Below are 21,555 nucleotides of genomic sequence, written 5' to 3' on the forward strand. Positions count from 1 at the left end.
TATACACTAACATATATATATATGTTTATTTTGGTAGGGGGTGAGGGCATAGGAGAAGGTCGGTCCCAACCTACAGTATGAAAAACACTGCCGGCCGGGCGCGGTGGCTCAAGCCTGTAATCCCAGCACTTTGGGAGGCCGAGACGGGCGGATCACGAGGTCAGGAGATCGAGACCATCCTGGCTAACACGGTGAAACCCCGTCTCTACTAAAAAATACAAAAAACTAGCCGGGCGAGGTGGCGGGCGCCTGTAGTCCCAACTACTCGGGAGGCTGAGGCAGGAGAATGGCGTGAACCCGGGAGGCGGAGCTTGCAGTGAGCTGAGATCCGGCCACTGCACTCCAGCCTGGGCGGCAGAGCGAGACTCCGTCTCAAAAAAAAAAAAAAAAAAAAAAGAAAAACACTGCCACAGCACAGCAGTTAAGGTATGTGAGGGTCTAGTTTCAAACCCTGACTCCGCCATGTCTGAGCTGTTACCTTGGACAAAGTACTTAACTTCTCTGTGCTTCAGTTTCTTCATCTATAAAATAACTGTATTTATCCCACAAAGTTCTTTAGAAGTTAAAGAGTTTATCCACAGAAAGTGCTTGGAATATTGTCTGGGATACAGTGAGTGTTCAATAAATGTGTACTATTTATTGTTCTTGCTGTCATTGTTATTTAGGTCAAAGTCTAAGAATTTGGGTCCAACATACAAGAAAAACTTTTTTTTTTGTTTTTTGTAAAGTTAGCAAATTGTCTTTATTCAGAAGAATAAAGTTACTTGAAACTGGGACTGGACATGAGGCTGCCCTCCTCCTTGCACCTCCAGCTGTGCCAAATGACACAGAAATGACATTGTGTGTGGCACAATCAACTGGCAAAAAATGGCAAGTCACGGGCCATGTGATGGCTCTGGCTAATGCAGGTAGACGGGAGGTCAGGCCCACTGAGGAGTGGGATGAAGCCCTGAGACAGAGAGGCCACCACTGAGACAACTGTCTGGCCATCCAGTTGTCCGCTGGTCTTGAGACTCCTGGGCTGCAGCCCTGATGCCTGGAGACTTTGGCACTGGCCTTTAGCCTCACTGGACTTCCAACCCCGGAAGTTTCTGTCCCGCCCGCTTTGTGCATAGGTGTGGGGCTGCCAGCCAGTCCGTCTGGTGGTCTGTGCCAGTGTGCATAGCCGCCTGCCAGCCCGGCTGCTCAGCAGTGGCCAGGCCAGAGCACCCACTACACTGCAGCCCTCCCGGCCCAGGCAAAAACCCTGGTGCCAACTGCAGCCGAGAAACTTTTAAAGTGAGCTAAAATCTGACATAAAAAATACTCAGAAAACAAATTAGGAAGGGAACCGTTAAATTCCATGTTAAGAAAAAATTAGTCAGTAACCAAAATTGTCAGTTCTGTGCATTTTTTGTTTTTTTGGTTTTTTTTTTCTTGCCACAGTTTCAAGCATTGCTTACCTATGATGTCATTTCTCATTGCTTCTGTAATTGGTATTGGTTTAGCAGCATCTGGAGATATATATTTGGTAAAAGTATTCACTGCATCTTGTTCTATACCTGCAAGGGGAGAAGAGAATTTCAAAAATCAAAAAGCCACTTAGACTCCAGTAATGAATTTTTTTTTTTTTTTTTGAGACAGAGTCTCGCTCTGTCACCCAGGTTGGAGTACAGTGGCGCGATCTGGACTCACTGTAAGCGCCGCCTCCCGGGTTCACGCCATTCTCCTGCCTCAGCCTCCTGAGTAGCTGGGACTACAGGTGCCCGCCACCAGGCCCAGCTAATTTTTTGTATCTTTTAGTAGAGATGGGTTTTCACCGTATTAGCCAGGATGGTCTCGATCTCCTGACCTCGTGATTCACCCGCCTCAGTCTCCCAAAGTGCTGGGATTACAGGCATGAGCCACCGCGCCCGGCCTCCAGTAATGAATTATATTCATGAATAGCAGGGCTTAGATCACTGTGAGTTCCCATTGCAAAATGAACTTCCATCACGGAGGTGCTTTTTCATTGTTTGGTTTGTGGAAGAGGAGAGTTACATGGGGATGTTCAAAGCTATGGAAAATGCATATGATGAAAAAACTATGCATGAATTTCAAAGTACTTTTACACCAAAATAAACTCATATTAACCTGTTATATCTGAACAGGATCTACTTTGAGGCACTAAGAAGGAGAAAACACCAGTTTGAAGACAGCCCCTATTGGAGCAACATGAATTCTGCTAAAATAGAAGAATAAACATCAAATTTACAGTGAAGCTTGGGTGGACGAATGATAAAATTATTGATGCTTTACCAAAAGTTTATGGGGACAATGCCTCAAAGGAATCAGCGGTTTAAGAGGGATAAGGTACATGAAGTCGGCAGCAGCAGACTATCCACATCAATTTACGAGTAAAAAAAATTGATCTTGTTTGTGTCCTATTTGAAGAGGATCAACAATTATCAGCAGAAATAGATAACACCACAGATATCTCAATATTCCTGCCTCTGTCTCCCGAGTAGCTGAGACGACACACACTTGCTAATTTTTATATTTTTAGTAGAGACGGGGTTTCATCACGTTGGCCAGGCTGGCCTCAAACTCCTAGCCACAAGTGATCTGCCCACCTTGGCCTCCCAAAGGGAAGGGATTTCAGGAATGAGCCCCCATGCCCGGCCACAAATATTTATTGTATGGCTATTATGAGCAAATTACTAAGCAAAAAATGTCTGCCCAAAAGCTTTAAAATCAGAACCTGGTTGTTTGTAAATGCTTGCTTTCCCATTTAGTCAAAAACACCTGCCAATCCCAGATAAATGCAGTAAGAATTTATCTAGATATTAATGCATATTTATTTTCTGGGGATTAAAACCATTGGAAGAAGTATTAATACTCTTAAATAACACATTAACTATATTTCAGAAACAGAACTAGGTCACATCCTTCTTTCAGATATAGAAAGTTTTCATTTGTTTAAGAATAAAAGAACATTAAAACATTTTAAAAATAATAAAATACATTTTAAAAATTAACTCAATAAATACTAGATTAAAATAAATGCTTTGGGTCCACTTCCTACAATACTCTTTTTCTTTTTTTTTTTTGAGATGGAGTCTTGCTCTGTTGCCCAGGCTGGAGTGCAGTGGCACAATCTCGACTCACTGCCAGCTCTGCCTCCTGGGGTCACGCCATTCTCCTGCCTCAGCCTCCCGAGTAGCTGGGATTACAGGTGCCCGCCACCACACCAGGCTAATTTTTTTGTACTTTTAGTAGAGACGGGGTTTCACCATGTTAGCCAGGATGGTCTCGATCTCCTGACCTCGTGATCCGCCCGCCTCGGCCTCCCAAAGTGCTGGGATTACAGACATGAGCCACTGTGCCCAGCCCAATTCCTACAATACTCTATAGAGAAATTGCTTAAAACATCCTGTTTAAAAAAAAAAAAAAAAAAAGTGCCTTTTAGGAAACTGTGAGGTCAGACAACTAGAATGATCTATTTGAATGGATCTATGTTATTTTTTGAGACAGAATCTCGCTCTGTCAGCCAGGCTGAAGTACAGTGGCGCGATCCCGACTCACTGCAACCTCGTCTCCCAGGTTCAAGCAATTCTCCTGCCTTAGCCTCCGAAGTACCTGGAATTACAGGCATGCACCACAATGACTGGCTAATTTTTTTGTATTTTTAGCAGAGACCAGGTTTTGCCATTTTGGCCAGGCTGGTCTGGAACTCTTGACCTCAAGTGATCTGCCTGCCTCGGCCTCCCAAAGTGCTGGGGATTACAGGCATGAGCCACTGTGCCCGGCCCAAAATGGATATATTTTAGATCACCGATGTGTCAAGCCGTGGTATGACAATTTCAGGGCACATGAAGTAACAGTTTGAAGTATAAATCTGTCAGAACAATTAAAGTATTGAAGGTAAAAAATTCTTTAGACTATAAATTCATGCAATGGACAAAAATTTTGCTGAATGCTCAGCTTGTGATTATTCCATTTATTACTGTACCGCTGGTGTCTCGGCATATAAAAAAAGTGCTTAATAAACATTTGCTAAAAGAATGAACTTACCACAAAGACCTGTTGAAAGAATGAATTTACTACATATATTACCACATGTTTTCCTGTTATCTTAAATTGTTAGCAATATCTTTATGAAAAATTTTGAGGTCAGGAATTCTCCTTAGGCAGAGGGAAGATGTCTGAAGATAAAGACAGCTTAAAGCAGAGAAGATAAGCAATGGGAGTGGGGCTCCACCTGAAGACACAATGGGCAGGCCTATTCCTAAAAGACCATCAGGCAGTCAGGTAAGGGGCTATGAAGGAGTATGTGTTCTAGGCAAAATGCAAGATTAGTAAATTTATCAAAGTCAGTACAGAAGAAATTATTTTGTTAACTTCCACCTCTCTGCATAAAGCAAGACCCTAAAATTAAGCTTAGTATCTATTCAAATACCAAGTACAAAGCATCACTGTATCCTAAAGAATTTAGTCAAAAGAAATTATACACTGCTTTTGAGTTCTTTGTATTGATTTTCAGTTACAAAAGTAGTAGGCCATTACAAATCTGTTCATTGGTAAAAGGAGTAACAAGGACATATTCAAGAAATTCTAGGCCATCCAAGAGTAGTGATATATGCAAATATGAAAAGGTTTATTCAAGAAAGAGATTATCTATTCTTTATGAAAAACGGGAGCTAGAACTACCAGGAGAAGAGAGAGTAAGAATTTCTAGGCTCCAGACAAATTTTATATGCAAATATAAGAGATGTTACTATAAAGCTATCTTCTGGAGTTCAAGAGGTTTTAATACAATGAAAGTATTAATAATTGGCTGGGCGCAGTGGCTCACACCTGTAATCCCAGCACTTTGGGAGGCCGAGACGGGTGGATCACGAGGTCAGGAGATTGAGACCATCCTGGCTAACATGGTGAAACCCCACCTCTGCTAAAAAACATTAGCTGGGCGTGGTGGCAGGAGCCTGCAGTCCCAGCTACTTGGGAGGCTGAGGCCAGGAGAATGGCATGAACCCGGGAGGCAGAGCTTGCAGTCAGCCGAGATGGCATCACTGTACTCCAGCCTGGGCGACAGAGCGAGACTCCGTCTCCAAAAAAAAAAAAGTAAGTATTAACAATTACGACAGAAACCACCACAGGCGGTGTTAAAAGTATTATCTTCCTAATGTGCTTGCTAAAGGGAAAACAGTAAATTAATATAGAGAATATCATCCTTTGATTTGATTTGAAATCCTAATACGTAGGTCAAGACGAAATAAGCACACTCTTCTGTCTCTCCCATGGAATGCAACTAACAACAGTGGACAAATGTATCCAAGGACTTGGAATCAGGTGGACTGAGAAAAGTAACCAGAACTCGCAGTACCTCCATACTCCTGACAAGTTTGTCCAGCACCTCCTGGCCTGGACTCAAAAGCTGTAACTGCATACTAGATGCACAAAGAAGAAGTTCCAAGAGAGGCCCTCTATTTCTGGTCTGAGGAACAGGAAAGAGGGTTCTCACGGATTAAAGAGAGTGGAGGAAATCCCCTGGGTGGTTGTGTTTTGTTCCTTTCTCCTTTGACTCCCAGGCAGTATCAGAGCAGCCATAGCAGCAATGACAGCAGCTCCAAGAACCCTACTTTCTGACAAGAGAAACTGCAGTCCCAAGAGGAAGAAGAGAAGTCTTGGCCACAGAGGGTGACATAACTACAGGAAGTGTGCTGAAGTACAGGGAATCTAAAGCCCTGACTTTCTAGCCAGACAACAGGAAAGGGATAAAGGGAGGTTCTCAGGAGGCAGAAAGTGTCAGGGACATTACAGAAAAGAAGGAGCCCGTGAAAACGTATAGTTGTATGTGCACTCCTGGGGCCACTCGTGAGCTGGGTGTGCATGGCCCTGCTTCTAAGAGTATACAAAGGCTTTGGGACCTGCCCATTGGCCAGGTCCCAGACTGGACACAAAAAGGCATATAAGCAGATAAGATACAAAACTGAACTGATGATGGAACCAGAGCCTACAGAATGCTGGTTGGAATTTGTGGCCTGAACCTAAGTAAGTCAACTGCTTGTTAAAGCAAAAACTTCAGTATTTTCCACAGGATTTAAATAAGATTCAGAATCATGTAACATAAGTCAAACTGTCCAAGATACAAACCAAAATTAATTGTCATACAAAGAACCAGAAAATCCCATTATCTCACAAGAGAAAAGACAATCAAGAGGACACATATGGTGGGATTATAAAACAAATTTTAAGTAGCTACTAAAACCATGCTCTAAGAAATAAAGTCACTCTTGAAACAAATGATAAGAGTTTCAAGAGGAGAGTAAAAGACATACACAAAAAAAGAAATTTTAGAACTAAAAAACATAATAAACAAAATTTAAAATTCACTACAAAGACTCAATAACAGAATGGAAATGACAGGGGAAAGAACCAGTGACTTTGAAGACAGATGAATAGAAACTTTCAAAGTTGAACAACAGGAAAAAAGAATTTAAAGAAGTAAATAAGGCCAAAAGAACCTGCCAAACAATAACAAAACTAACATTTGGGTTACTAAAATCCTAGAAGGAAAAGAGAAAAAGTGCAATGTCAAAAAAAAATATTTAAAGACTTAGCCGGGCGCGGTGGATCACGCCTGTAATCCCAGCACTTTGGGAGGCCGAGGAGGGGGGATCATGAGGTCAAGAGATCGAGACCAGACTGGCCAACATAATGAAACTCCATCTCTACTAAAAATACAAAAATTAGCTGGGCTTATTTTGTACTGGTGCACACCTGTAATCCCAGCAAGTCAGGAGGCTGAGGCAGAACTGCTTGAACTCAGGGGGTGGAGGCTGCAGCGAGCCAAGCTCACGCCACTGCACTCCAGCCTGGTAACAGAACGAGAGATTCCATCTCAAAAAAAAAAAAAAAAAGTATTATTAAATATTTTTATTATATTTCTTTTCTCTCTCTTTTTTAACCTCATCCCTAGCTCTATTTTTATGGTGGTGAAGTTTTCTACATTCCACTTGAAGTTATAAAATAGTAAATGTGAGTACACCGTGAAAAATATGTATATTGTAATTCCTAGAGAAGCCACTAAAGGGCCGGGCGCGGTGGCTCAAGCCTGTAATCCCAGCACTTTGGGAGGCCGAGACGGGCGGATCACGAGGTCAGGAGATCGAGACCATCCTGGCTAACACGGTGAAACCCCGTCTCTACTTAAAAAATACAAAAAACTAGCCGGGCGAGGTGGCAGGCGCCTGTAGTCCCAGCTACTCGGGAGGCTGAGGCAGGAGAATGGCGTGAACCCGGGAGGCGGAGCTTGCAGTGAGCTGAGATCCGGCCACTGCACTCCAGCCTGGGCGACAGAGCGAGACTCCGTCTCAAAAAAAAAAAAAAAAAAAAAAAAAGAGAAGCCACTAAAAAGCCTACATAAAGATACAATCAATAACTCAACATATAAATTCTGGAAAAAGGCAGGGCATGGTGGCTCATGCCTGCAATCCCAGCACTTTGGGAGGCCGAGGCAGGTGGATCACCTGAGGTCAAGAGTTCAAGACCAGCCTGGCCAATATGGCGAAACCCTGTCTGTACTAAAAATACAAAAAAATTAGCTGGGTGTAGTGGCACATGCCTGCAGTCCCAGCTACTTGGGAGCTGTGGCAGGAGAATCACTCAGAAAAACAAATAAGTAAAATAAATAAATTTAAGGAAAAATTCAAATAATCCAAAAGAAAGCAAAAAAGGGGAAATCAAGGAGGGGGAAACAGAGAAAATAAACATAAAACATATACTAAACTGGTAATCTAAATCCAAAGACATTAATATTATTATGGGTAATATAAATTATATTAATACCAATAATTATATTTACACATTATAAATACTCCCAGTGCAACAGTTACATTTAATGTAAATAATTATACTAAAATGTATATTAAAATAATTAAATTTACCAACAAAACCCCCATATTGTGAGAAAAGATTAAAAATAACATGACTCGGCCGGGTGCAGTGGCTCACGCCTGTAATCCCAGCACTTTGGGAGGTCAAAGCAGGTGGATCACCTGAGGTCAGGAGTTCAAGACCAGCCTGGCTAACATGGTGAAAACCTGTTTCTACTAAAAATACAAAAAATTAGCCAGGGGTAGTGCTCGTGCCTGTAATCCCAGCTACTCGGGAGACTGAGGCAGGAAAATCGCTTCAACCCAGGAGGTGGAGGTTGCGGTGAGCCAGGATTGCACCACTGCACTCCATCTTGAGCAACAAGAGCAAAATTCCGTCTCAAAAAATAAATAAATAAACAACGCAACCCAACTATATGCTGCCTACAAGAAGCCCCCTTTAAATAGAATTATAAAGGTAGGTCAAAAGGAAAAATATGGAAAAAGATATGCCATGCAAGCACTAATCAAATGAAAGCTTCAGTGTCTACATAAATTGGACAACAGATATGTCTGATCTCAGAACAAGGAAAATTACCATAAAGAGGGAATTACATAACGATAAAACATGCAATTCACCCAGAAGATACGATCCTAAATATGTACACACCTAACAACAGAGCCTCAAAATACGTGAAGCAAAACCAGATAGAGCTGAAAGTAAAATTGGAAAAACAATTGTAGTTGGAAAGTTCAACACTCTTCTGAGTAATAAAGTAATATAATCGCATACAAAATATCAGCAAGTATAAAGACAAACTGAATACCATCATTAACCAACTAAATCAACTTGACATTTACAGAAAACTGTCCAAAAACAGAATGTACATTCTTCATACTGTATGTGGTACACTCCCATTAACATTTTTTTAATGTTATTTTTAAAACTTAATAAATGAAATCATTCAAAATATGTTCTCTGACCATAATATAGTGAAATGAGAAATAAATGGTAGAAAAATAACAGGAAAAAAGTCTCCAATTGCTTGCAAACTAAATAACATATTTCTAAATAATTCATGGGTAAAAGAAGAAGACTCAAGGGAAATTAGAACATTTCATTTGTGCTCAGTTAAAAATAACAGAATTTGTGGGGGTATAGCTAAAGCAGTGGTTAGAAGGAAATTTACAGTATTAAATGCTTATCTTAGAAAAGAAAGGTCTCAAACCAGAAATCTAAGTTTCTACTTTAAGTAACTTGGGAGAAAAAAAAAAAAAAGAGTAAAATAAACCCAAAGCAAGCAGGAGAAAAAGAAATAATAAAGAGCAGAAAATCAATGAAATTGAAAACAAAAACAACAGAAAAATGAAAACAAAACTAGTTCTTTGAAAAGACTAATAAATCCCTATACAATCTGACAAAGAAAAACAAGACACAATAGCCAACACTAGGAATAAAAGAGGGATACCACTACAAACCCAAAATGCTATAAATAACTACATGCCCATAAATTCAACAATTCAATACAATTAATTGCTCAAAGGCCATAAAGTACAGTAAAAATTCACTCAAGAAGAAGTAGATAACTTAAATATTCCTATATCTTTTTTTTTTTTTTTTTTTTGAGATGGAGTCTCGCTCTGTCGCCCAGGCTGGAGTGCAGTGGCGCAATCTCGGCTCACTGCAAGCTCTGCCTCCCGGGTTCACGCCATTCTCTTGCCTCAGCCTCCCGAGTAGCTGGGACTACAGGCGCCCGCCACCACGCCTGGCTAAGTTTTTGTATTTTTAGTAGAGACGGGGTTTCACCGTGTTAGCCAGGATGGTCTCGATCTCCTGACCTCATGATCCGCCAGCCTAGGCCTCCCAAAGTGCTGGGATTACAGGCGTGAGCCACTGCGCCCGGCTCCTATATCTATTAAATAACCTGAATTCATAGTTTAAAATACTCTGAGAAAGAAAACCCTAGGTCCCTGCCAGGTACCGTAGCCCACATCTATAATCCTAACACTTTGGGAGGCCAGGGTAGGCGAATCACTTGAGGTCACAAGTTCAAGACCAGCTTGGTCAACATGGTGAAACCCTGTCTGCACTGAAAATACAAAAATTAGTCGGGCATAGTGGCACACGCTTGTAATCCCAGGTACTTGGGAGGCTGAGGCGGGAGGGTAACTTGAACCTAGGAGGCAGAGGTTGCAGTAAGCCAAGATCTCACCACTGCACTCCAGCCTGGGTGACAGAGTGAGACTCTGTCTCACACACAAAAAACAAAACCCTAGGCCCAGATGGCATCACTTCCCAATTCAACCAAATATCTAAAGAAGAAATGACACCAATTCTATACAATCTCTTCTAGAAAATGGAAATAGAGTAAAAATTAAAACTTACCAATTCATTTTATAAGGCCACCATTACCCAGTTTTAAGACTTACTCTCAAGCCTGTAATCCCAGCACTTTGGGAGGCCGAGACGGGAGGATCACGAGGTCAGGAGATCGAGACCATCCTGGCTAACACGGTGAAACCCCGTCTCCACTAAAAAAAAAAAAAAAACAACTAGCCGGGCGAGGTGGCGGGCGCCTATAGTCCCAGCTACTCGGGAGGCTGAGGCAGGAGAATGGCGTAAACCCGGGAGGCGGAGCTTGCAGTGAGCTGAGATCCCGCCACTGCACTCCAGCCTGGGTGACAGAGCAAGACTCTGTCTCAAAAAAAAAAAAAAAAGAAAAAGACTTACTATACAGTAATTAAGACCATGTGGGGCCGGGCGCGGTGGCTCAAGCCTGTAATCCCAGCACTTTGGGAGGCCAAGGCAGGTGGATCACGAGGTCAGGAGATCGAGACCATCCTGGCTAACATGGTGAAACCCCGTCTCTACTAAAAATACAAAAAACTAGCCGGGCGTGGTGGCGGGCGCCTGTAGTCTCAGCTACTTGGGAGGCTGAGGCAGGAGAATGGCGTGAACCCGGGAGGCGGAGCTTGCAGTGAGCCGAGATCAGGCCACTGCACTCCAGCCTGGGAGACACAGCGAGACTCCGTCTCAAAAAAAAAAAAAAAAAAAAAAAAAAAAAGACCATGTGGTATTAACCAAGGAATAGACACACACATCTTGAAACAGAAAAAGGAGTCCAAAAACAGGCCTAGAAAATATGGCTAAAGTACAAAGGCAATTCAAAGGAGTAAAGGTTGTCTTTTCAACAAATGGTATTAGAACGACTATACGACTATATTTTTATGTAAAAATAAACAAAAAACTTGGCCTAGCCCTCACACTTACATTAACTCAAAGAAGATATATATCTAAATGTAAAGTGTGAAACCATAATATATTTTTTTTCGAAGTGGAGTCTAGCTTTGTCGCCCAGGCTGGAGTGCAGTGGTGCGATCTTAGCTCACTTAGCTCACTGCAAGCTCCGCCTCCCGGGTTCACGCTATTCTCCTGCCTCAGCCTCCAGAGTAGCTGGGACTACAGGTGACTGCCACCAAGCCCAGCTAATTTATTTATTTATTTTTGTATTTTTAGTAGAGACGGGGTTTCACCGCATTAGCCAAGATGGTCTTGGTCTCCTGACCTCGTAATCTGCCCGCCTGGGCCTCTCAAAGTGCTGGGATTACAGGCATGAACCACCGCGCCAGGCCAACCACAATACTTTTATAAGGAAACATATGAGAAAATCTTCATGACCCTTGATCAGGTATGACTCCGAAGGCACAATCCATACAAGGAAAAAAATGACAAGTTGAATGTAAATTAAAAAAAAAAAAGTCCTGACCGTGCGCAGTGGCTCATGCCTGTAATCCCAGCACTTTGGGAGGCCGAGGCCGGTGGATCACTTGAGGTCAAGAGTTCGAGATCAGCCTGGCCAACAGGGTGAAACCCCGTTTCTACTAAAAGTACAAAAAAATTAGCCGGGCATGATGGTGCATGCCTATAATCCCAGCTACGAGGGAGGCTAAGGCAGGAGAATTGCTTGAACCCAGGAGGCGGAGGTTGCAGTGAGCCGAGATTGCCACACTGCACTCCAGCCTGGGCGACAGACCAAGAAGCTGTCTCAAAAAATAAATAAATAAATAAATAAATAAAAAGAAAAAAAAAAGAGAAAAGGCAAGCTATTGAGATGGAGAACAGATCAGTGGTTGCCAAGTGTTGGGACAGAGGTGGGGTTTGACTTGAAAGGTGAAGGAACTAACTGTTCTTTACCCTTATAGTGGTGACAGTTACAGGAATCTATGTGTTAAAACTGACACAAGTATATGTTTTAAAAAGGTCAAACTTACTATATATAACATGTGAAGATAATGAAAAAGGGCCAAATGTAACTAATGGTCTTTCAATAACTCCACTGCTATTTCTATTTTTATTGAAAATTACCACCAAAGCAAAGACCGTTTCCAAAAACAATAAATATATTACAAACAGAAACATAATCCCAGCACTTTGGGAGGTCGAGGTGGGCAGATCATGAGGTCAGGGGTTCAAGACTGGCCTGGCCAACATGACGAAACCCCATCTCTTCTAAAAACACAAAAATCAGCCAGGCATGAAGGTGGGCACCTGTAATATCAGCTACTTAAGGGGCTAAGGCAAGAGAATCGCTTGAACCCAGGAGGTGGAGGTTGAAGTGAGCCGAGAGTACACCACTGCACTCCAGCCTGGGTAACAAAGTGAGACTCCATCTCAAAAAAATAACAATTACAGAAACAGACTTTGGACTTCCATTTCCAGAAACAGGTTAGAAACGTTTTCCAGGCCGGGCGCGGTGGCTCAAGCCTGTAATCCCAGCACTTTGGGAGGCCGAGACGGGCGGATCACGAGGTCAGGAGATCGAGACCAGCCTGGCTAACACGGTGAAACCCCGTCTCTACTAAAAAAAATATAAAAAACTAGCCGAGAGAGATGGCGGGCGCCTGCAGTCCCAGCTACTCCGGAGGCTGAGGCAGGAGAATGGCGTGAACCCGGGAGGCGGAGCTTGCAGTGAGCTGAGATCCAGCCACCGCGCTCCAGCCTGGGCGACAGAGCGAGACTCCGTCTCAAAAAAAAAAAAAAAAAAAAAGAAACGTTTTCCAATACTGAATTCCCTCAAAATGTTTTTTAAAAAGATGAGTTTGTGTTAAAGTAAGGAAAACAGTGGGAGCCAGAAACAAATACAGGCAGTTCCCTTATCTGAAACATTTGGGGCCAGTAGTATTCTGGAATTCAGAATTTTGGAAGGTTTTACAGGGACAACACATTAACAGAAAGCATATTAATTAACACTCTAGCACCTACCTGGGACAATACCCCATAATCAAAAACCATCATATTTCTGCAATAAGTACAAACTTGCACTCATATAGGATTAGTACGAGCACCCAAGACAAAAATTCAGTTTTAAGTGGTACCAGAAGGGCAGTGACACAGGCCCCAGCTGCATGGCAAAAGAGAATGCAAAACACCTGAAATAACCTAATTTATACAGAGTACATAGAGAATTCCCACAGATAAAAGTCCAAGAAACATGTTCACGGCCAAAAATCACTAAAATCACAAGCCACCAAGAGTCTGAATCTGAGGAAACAAAGAAATGCTGAATCAGGTCCACAAAAACTGTAGACAGTAGAATTATCAGACAATAAATACACATTTAATAAAACTAAAGAAATAAAAGATAGGATCAAAAGTGGGATGAAGTGTGAAAGGAAAAAGAAACTACAAAAAATGATCCATAGAAATAAAAAATTCAGTAACTTTTTTTCTTTTTTTTTTTTTTTGAGACGGAGTCTCGCTTTGTTGCCCAGGCTGGAGTGCAGTGGCCGGATCTCAGCTCACTGCAAGCTCCGCCTCCCGGGTTTACGCCATTCTCCTGCCTCAGCCTCCCGAGTAGCTGGGACTACAGGCGCCCACCACCTCGCCCGGCTAGTTTTTTGTATTTTTAGTAGAGACGGGGTTTCACCATATTAGCCAGGATGGTCTCGATCTCCTGACCTCGTGATCCACCTGTCTCGGCCTCCCAAAGTGCTGGGATTACAGGCTTGAGCCACCGCGCCCGGCCAACTTTTTTTTCTTTGTTTGAGCTGGGGTCTTGCTTGTTGCCCAGGCTGGTCTCAAAACTCCTGGGCTCAAGCAATCTTCTCACCTTAAGCTTCCTGAGTAGCTGGGAGTACAAGTGTGTGCCACTTCACCCAGTTTACAATAACTTTGTGATGAAAATAACATGCAGCCAGGTGTGGTGACTGATACCTGTAATCCCAGCACTTTGGGAGGCCGAGGCAGGTGGATCACTTGAGGTCAGGAGTTCAAGACCAGCCTGACCAACATGGTGAAACCCCATCTCTACTAAAATATAAAAATTAGCCAGGTGTGGTGGTGGGCGCCTGTAATCCTGGCTCCTCAGGAGCCTGGTTGAGGGAAGGAAGGAGGGAGGGAGGGAGGGAAGGAAGGATGGAGGGAGGGAGGCAGGAAATAACACACTGAAAACTTGATTCAGTAGCAGATTAGACCTCATTTTAGTTCACTGAGAATGAGCGAACTAAAAATCTGAAATCACTTAGCCCTTTGAGACACAAAGAACCCTTAAGATGAAAAAGAAGAACATGAAGGCTGTCTAATCAAAATCCCAGGTAATAATTAAGAGTATAGAATTTCTAAACTAATAGAGAAGAAAAAAAACAGGTGCTCTTGTCAAAATGCTTCTAGGTCCACATTTACTGTACAACCTAGGGGAAAGTTACCAAACCTTTCTAAGCCCTGGTTTTCTCATGTGTAAATAAGATAATCATGCCTATTACCTGCACAGAGGTCTTGTGACTAATAAATAAAATCCAAATATACACTAAGCACAGAACTTTTTTTTTCTTTTGAGACGCAGTCTTGCTGTTACCCAGGCTGGAGTGCAGTGGCGCGATCTCGGCTCACTGCAAGCTCCGCCTCCCGGGTTCATGCCATTCTCCTGCCTCGTCTCCCAAGTAGCTGGGACTACAGACGCCCGCCACCACGCCCGGCTAATTTTTTTGTATTTTTAGTAGAGATGGGGTTTCACCGTGTTAGCCAGGATGGTCTCGATCTCCTGACCTTGTGATACACCTGCCTCAGCCTCCCAAAGTGCTGGGATTACAGGCCTGAGCCACCGCGCCCAGCCCTAAGCACAGAACTTAATAAATGTCATTTATTGGCCATTTTAAAAATAATTTTTAAAAATTTTATCTGCAAATTGCAGTAAAATATTAATAAAATTAAGACTGAGGGAGGAAATAAGGCTATGTGGATAATGGTTTGATTTCAAAATCAGTGGAGGAGAAAAGTAGGACATTTGACCCTTCTTCATTTACTAATTCTGGTAACACACTTCTTAGAAGGTCCAGTCACTCCAGATATCCCTCCTGCTCCTTTTCCATACACTGATCTGACTCTACTACACTCTCCAAATTCTCCCAAATTTACAAGTAGTTAGAGGAGGAAAAAAAAGATTCCAATCATTTTATTCCTCATCTGAAGTTCTGCTTTGTAAATTAAAAAAAGAAAGTGAGACACACACGTACACACAAGAAAATCACATACTCACTTTTCATTAGTTTTCCTGACAGTTCTTTTAGCGGAGAAGCAGGACTATTTCTACTGGCTACTGTAAGTGTAGAGGAAGATTCTTGGGTTTCCATGGAAACTTGATGAGTTCCTGCTCTGGCCCTTTCAAGATGGAGAGAATGGGCACTGTCATATTCCTGGGAAAGCAGCAAGTGATTCTGAGTACTGTTAGTTCTATTATTCAGTTCAATTCCTTCTGAATGAGTCATAAACAACTGTGCTGAGCCGGAATCCTCCAATCTCTTGTCAAGAGAATCAGTTAAAAAAGCTGCTGTAGTTTCGTGCTGTTTAGATGGAGAGACAGGCTCAGCCAGTGAGCTCTGCTTCACTGTGTTTAGACTGTGTGCTCTTATTCGCGACCAAGTTGTTGAGTGAAAACTTTCAGCCTCTAACCAAAATTTCACCAAATGCTCCATTCGCCGAAGTTCCATGAATTGAATGAAGTAAGGGAGGACAACAGTGTCGTGCAAGACTTGTTCAAGGGTCTTAGAAAGGCTTGATTTGGTCTCTTGAGTCTGGTAGTCCAGACAAGATCTGCCTAAAAGATAGAAGCAAAAGAATTAGCAGTTCGGCAACAAATAATTTCAGATTGACAGATTAGTCAATCACTTTTAGCAATAACTGGTACCAGAGACCTTGAATAAAGTTTACTTCCTACCAACTAAAATAAATTTAAAAAACTACAAATACTATGCTTTTGGATTCTAAACAAAGTACAATCCTCCAAAACTTGCCTAAATTATTAAAAAGTTCTTTGTAACTCAATAATTCTCATATCTCTTTTAATGGCAATTCAGATCATGCAAAAAAAATTTTTTTTTTTTTTTTTTTGAGACTCTTCACTTTTGTTGCCTAGGCTGGAGTGCAATAGCACAATCTCGGCTCAATGCAACCTCCACCTCCCGGGTTCAAGCGATTCTCTTGACTCAGCCTCCTGAGTAGCTGGGATTACAGGCACCCGCCACCACGCCCAGCTAGTTTTTGTACTTTCAATAGAGACGGGGTTTCACCATGCTGGTCAGGCTGGTCTCAAACTCCTGACCTTCGGCAATCCATCCGCCTCAGCCTCCCTAAGTGCCGGGATTGCAGGCGTGAGCCACCGCACCCAGCCCAGACCACATAAATTCTTTTTTTTTTTTTTTTTTTTTTTTTTTTTTTTGAGACTGAGTCTGGCTCTGTCGCCCAGGCTGGAGTGCAGTGGCCGGATCTCAGCTCACTGCAAGCTCCACCTCCCGGGTTTACGCCATTCTCCTGCCTCAGCCTCCCGAGTAGCTGGGACCACAGGCGCCCGCCACTTCGCCCGGCTAGTTTTTTTGTATTTTTTAGTAGAGACGGGGTTTCACCGTGTTAGCCAGGATGGTCTCGATCTCCTGACCTCGTGATCCGCCCGTCTCGGCCTCCCAAAGTGCTGGGATTACAGGCTTGAGCCACCGCGCCCGGCGCATAAATTCTTAAGAAAAAAAACTTATGATACTAGTTCCAAAGAAAAGGGGCCAATAAAAATATTAAAAACTGGCCGGGCGCGGTGGCTCAAGCCTGTAATCCCAGCACTTTGGGAGGCCGAGGCGGGTGGATCACGAGGTCAGGAGATCGAGACCATCCTGGCTAACATGGTGAAACTCCGTCTCTACTAAAAATACAAAAAACTAGCCGGGCGTGGTGGCGGGCGCCTGTAGTCTCAGCTACTTGGGAGGCTGAGGCGGGAGAATGGCGTGAACCCGGGAGGCGGAGCTTGCAGTGAGCCGAGATCACGCCACTGCACTCCAGCCTGGGAGACACAGTGAGACTCCGTCTCAAAAAAAAAAAAAAAAAAAAAAAATATTAAAAACTATACTCAACCTCATTAAAAATTCCAGAAAAGCAAATTAACATAAAATGCATTTTTGCTGTCAAATTAGATTTTTTTCAAAAATTATTAAGCAGTAACAAGGGCACAGGAAAACAGGCAACACTCTCATTCACTGGTCATGGGGATGTAACTGGCAAAACCATTTTGGAGGAGCATTCAGGAATAGATAGCAAAGTCTTAGCAAACTGCATGATTTTCAATTCAGTAATTATACTTGTAGGCACTTATCCTGAGGGAAAATTGTGGATATATCTACAAAGATGTTACGAACTCAGCATTATTCATTCATAGTAGGTTAAAGAGTAGCTTTGAGATTGTACCCTGAAAAACAAAACTAAACTTAATAAAAAATCATTTATCTTATATTTAACTAAATTTAAGTTATAATTATAACCACAAGCTAATTGTTAGGAAAAACAAAAAATTTTTTTTTAATTGGCTTTCATAGCAAGATCATAAAGATGGTTATTCTTATAAAACTGACTGAGGGTTTCATCAATTTGTCAAAAGAGCTTTTCTTAATCCATTGATACTCAAATCATTTTGTTGAAGTACGTCGTGTCATCATCATCCATCTTACTGTCAATGTCAACTAGTTCATCTTTGTCAACATCACAACTTGAGGAAATTCTGATCTTTTGCAAGATTTACAATTTCTTTTAATTAAATTCTATGAGATAATGCTAGATTCACATGAAGTTGTAAGATAAAATACTGAAAGGGCCAGGCGTGGTTGCTCATGCCTGTAATCCCAGTACTTTGGGAGGCTGGGGCGGGTGGATCACTTGAGCCCAGGAGTTCGAGACCAGCCTGGGCAACATGGTGAAACCCCATCTCTAAAAAAATAATAATACCTGGAGATCCCTTGTACACTTTAGTTTCTCCCACGGTAACATCTTGCAAAGCTATTGTACAATATCACTCTAAGATACTGACAGTGATACAACACTCTAACTTATTCAGATTTCTGCAGTTTTACCTGTACTCATTCCTGTTTTTAGTTCTTTGTAATTTTATCACATTGAGATTTCTGCATCCACTGCCAAGATACAATTTCAACATCACAAGGATCTCTCATGTTGCACTTTTATAACTATACCCACTTACCCCTCTCACCTCCCTGTCTCTAACATCTGGCAAACACTCATCTTTTCATTTCTCTAATTTCTCTATTTCAAGAATAGTATCCAAATGGAATCATACTGTATGTAGCCTTTAGGGATTGGCTTTTGTCTGACAGCAAAATTCCCTTGATATTCATCCAAGTGGTTGCATGTATCAACAGTTTGTTCCTTTTTATTGCTGAGTGGTATTCCATGGTATGAATGAACCAGTTCATTCACCTGCTGAAGAACATCCAGTTTTTTGATATTAAGCTGCTATGAACATTTGTGCACAGGTTTTTGTAGGAAGGTAAGTTTTCATTTCTCTAGGAAAAATGCAGAGTGCAACTGCTAGGTCATTTGGTAATTGCATGTTTCACCTCATAAGAAACCACCAGCCAAGCATGATAGTTCACACCTGTAATCCCAGCACTTTGGGAGGCTGAGGCAGGCTGATCACCTGAGGTCAGGAGTTCAAAACCAGCCTGACCAACATGGTGAAACTCCATCTCTACTAAAAATAAAAAATCAGCCTGGCATGATGGCAGGCACCTGTCATCCCAGCTACTCAGGAGGCTGAGGCAGGAGAATCACTTGAACCCGGAAGGCGGAGGATGCAGTGAGACAAAATTGGGCCACTGCACTCCAGTCTGAGAGACTCGTCTACAAATAAATTAAAACAAACAAACAAACAAAAAAAACCTGCCTAGGTCAGGCATAGTAGCTCACGCCTGTAATCCCAGCACTTTGGGAGGCCCACACGAGTGGATCGTTTGAGTCCAGGAGTTTGAGACCAGCTTGTGAAACATGGCGAAACCCTGTCTCTACAAAAATACAAAAATTAGCCAGGCGTGGTGGTATATGCCTGTAGTTCCAGCTACTCAGGAGAGTGAGGTGGGAGGATCACCTGAACCTGAGGAGGCTGAGGCTGCAGTGAGTTGTAATCACGCCACTGTACTCCAGCCTGGGCAACAGAGTGAGACCCTGTCTCAAAAAAAAAAAAAGAAAAGAAAAAGAAACTGCCGTTTTCCAGAGTGTCTGTACCATTTCAAATTCTCATCAGCAACTTATGAGTGATCCAGCAAAACTTACAATTTTACTCTGTGAGCTATGTGCATTTTGTTTGCTATGTATTATTGCTAAGTGTGACCCACAAACACATTGACACTGGTTTGAATATACACAAAAGTAGAGAGAGATGTCAAAAGAAGGACTGATTTTATTAGAAGTCTATTTGTTCATGGACCTTTTTGCAACTTATGACAACATGACATGCAATTTTCTAAGTGAAAATTTTTGGTTAACAAATACTGAGAAAATAAAGGTATCCTGCATATGTTTTTGTTTTGGAATAACTTATTTTAATATAAAGGATTTTACCATACATACTGTGGTTTGCTTCTCACTTTCAAACATGCCTTAGACATTTTCCCACGTCTTTTTTTTTTTTTTTTTTTTGAGACGGAGTCTCGCTGTGTCGCCCAGGCTGGAGTGCAGTGGCCGGATCTCAGCTCACTGCAAGCTCCGCCTCCCGGGTTCACGCCATTCTCCTGCCTCAGCCTCCAGAGTAGCTGGGACTACAGGCGCCCGCCACCTCGCCCGGCTAGTTTTTTGTATTTTTTAGTAGAGATGGGGTTTCACCGTGTTAGCCAGGATGGTCTCGATCTCCTGACCTCGTGATCCACCCGTCTCGGCCTCCCAAAGTGCTGGGATTACAGGCGTGAGCCACCACGCCCGGCCTTCCCACGTCTTTTTTAGACTTCTAAATGGCTACACTGAGCCAGGTGTGGTGGCTCACGTCTGTAATCCAAGCACTTTGGAAGGCCTACGTGGGAGAATTGCTTGAGGCCAGAAGTTTGAGACCAGCCTGGGCAACACAGTGAGACCCCATCTCTACGAAAAAATTAAAAAATTAGGCCGGGCGCGGTGGCTCAAGCCTGTAATCCCAGCACTTTGGGAGGCCGAGACGGGCGGATCACGAGGTCAGGAGTTCGAGACCATCCTGGCGAACACGGTGAAACCCCGTCTCTACTAAAAAATACAAAAAACTAGCCGGGCGAGGTGGCGGGCGCCTGTAGTCCCGGCTACTCGGGAGGCTGAGGCAGGAGAATGGCGTAAAAACCCGGGAGGCAGAGCTTGCAGTGAGCTGAGATCCGGCCACTGCACTCCAGCCTGGGCGACACAGCGAGACTCCGTCTCAAAAAAAAAAAAAAAAAAAAAAAAAAATTATCTGGGTGTGGTGACACATGCCTGTAGTCCTAGTAACTCTGGAGGCTGAGGCAAGAGAATAGCTTGTGCCTAGGAGGTGAAGGCTGCAGTGAACCATGATCATACCACTGCACTCCAGCCTGGGCAACAGAGTAAGATCCTGTCCCCAAAAAATAAATAAATAGAAACAAATGGCTACACTATAAGCCAGAGCAATGCGTATACCACAGTTTGGTTATTTCCCTCTAACAGATATATTTATGTTGTCCATAATTTTTTGCTATCAAAAACAATACTACAATGAATAGCTTTAAACATACATACATACATTTACATATGAATAAGCATATCTGAGGGCTAGGTCTTAGAAAGAGTGGCCTAAATGACACGCATATTTTATACTGATTTCCAAATTGCTTTCCAAAGAGTCTTCAATGAATTACATTATCACTAAATAGGAGGGGTATTTCCCTGCATCTTCACTAACATTCAAATTGTCAAACTTTAAAGATATGCTAATGTGGGTCAGGCTAATCCCAGCACTTTGGGAGGCCGAGGCGGGAGGATCATGAGGTCAGATTGAGACCATCCTGACTAACTCAGCCCATCTCCACTAAAAATACAAACAATTGTATTGTTTGTATTGTGGAGGGCGCCTGTAGTCCCAGTTACGCAGAAGGCTGAGGCAGGAGAATGGCGTGAACCTGGGAGGCGGAGCTTGCAGTGAGCCGAGATGCCGCCACTGCATTCCAGCCTGGGCGACAGAGCATATATATATATATATATATGCTAATATGTTAGGGAACATTAACTGATTATTTTAATTTGCACTTCCCTCAGTAATAAAGTGAGGCATCTTTTTCATATATTTATATTTAGTGGTCCGATATATTTCTTCTGGAAATGCTTGTTTTTCTACTGGGCATGCTTTATATTCCATACTTACAGGAACACAACACAGTGCTAACCATTATACTTGTAGTTGTTATTTTAAATACATTTTTT

At 42.5% G+C, this 21,555-nt stretch overlaps 1 protein-coding gene across 4 annotated transcripts in view; it reads right to left on the reverse strand.

Annotated features, from left to right (window-relative positions):
• The window catches only part of AKAP10 (A-kinase anchoring protein 10), an 81,028-nt gene that overhangs the window by 43,052 nt on the left and 16,421 nt on the right, over positions 1-21,555 (reverse strand). For all 4 annotated transcript variants that reach the window (XM_077970530.1, XM_077970532.1, XM_077970531.1 and 1 more), the window contains exons 4-5: positions 15,371-15,928; positions 1,443-1,541 (exon numbers count right to left, since the gene is read on the reverse strand). In XM_077970530.1, the coding sequence (XP_077826656.1) occupies positions 1,443-1,541; positions 15,371-15,928 (657 nt within the window). The remainder of the gene's footprint in view (positions 1-1,442; positions 1,542-15,370; positions 15,929-21,555) is intronic.

Source organism: Macaca mulatta, chromosome 16 (assembly GCF_049350105.2).
Source record: "Macaca mulatta isolate MMU2019108-1 chromosome 16, T2T-MMU8v2.0, whole genome shotgun sequence".
In the NCBI taxonomy this organism is placed as follows: domain Eukaryota; kingdom Metazoa; phylum Chordata; class Mammalia; order Primates; family Cercopithecidae; genus Macaca; species Macaca mulatta.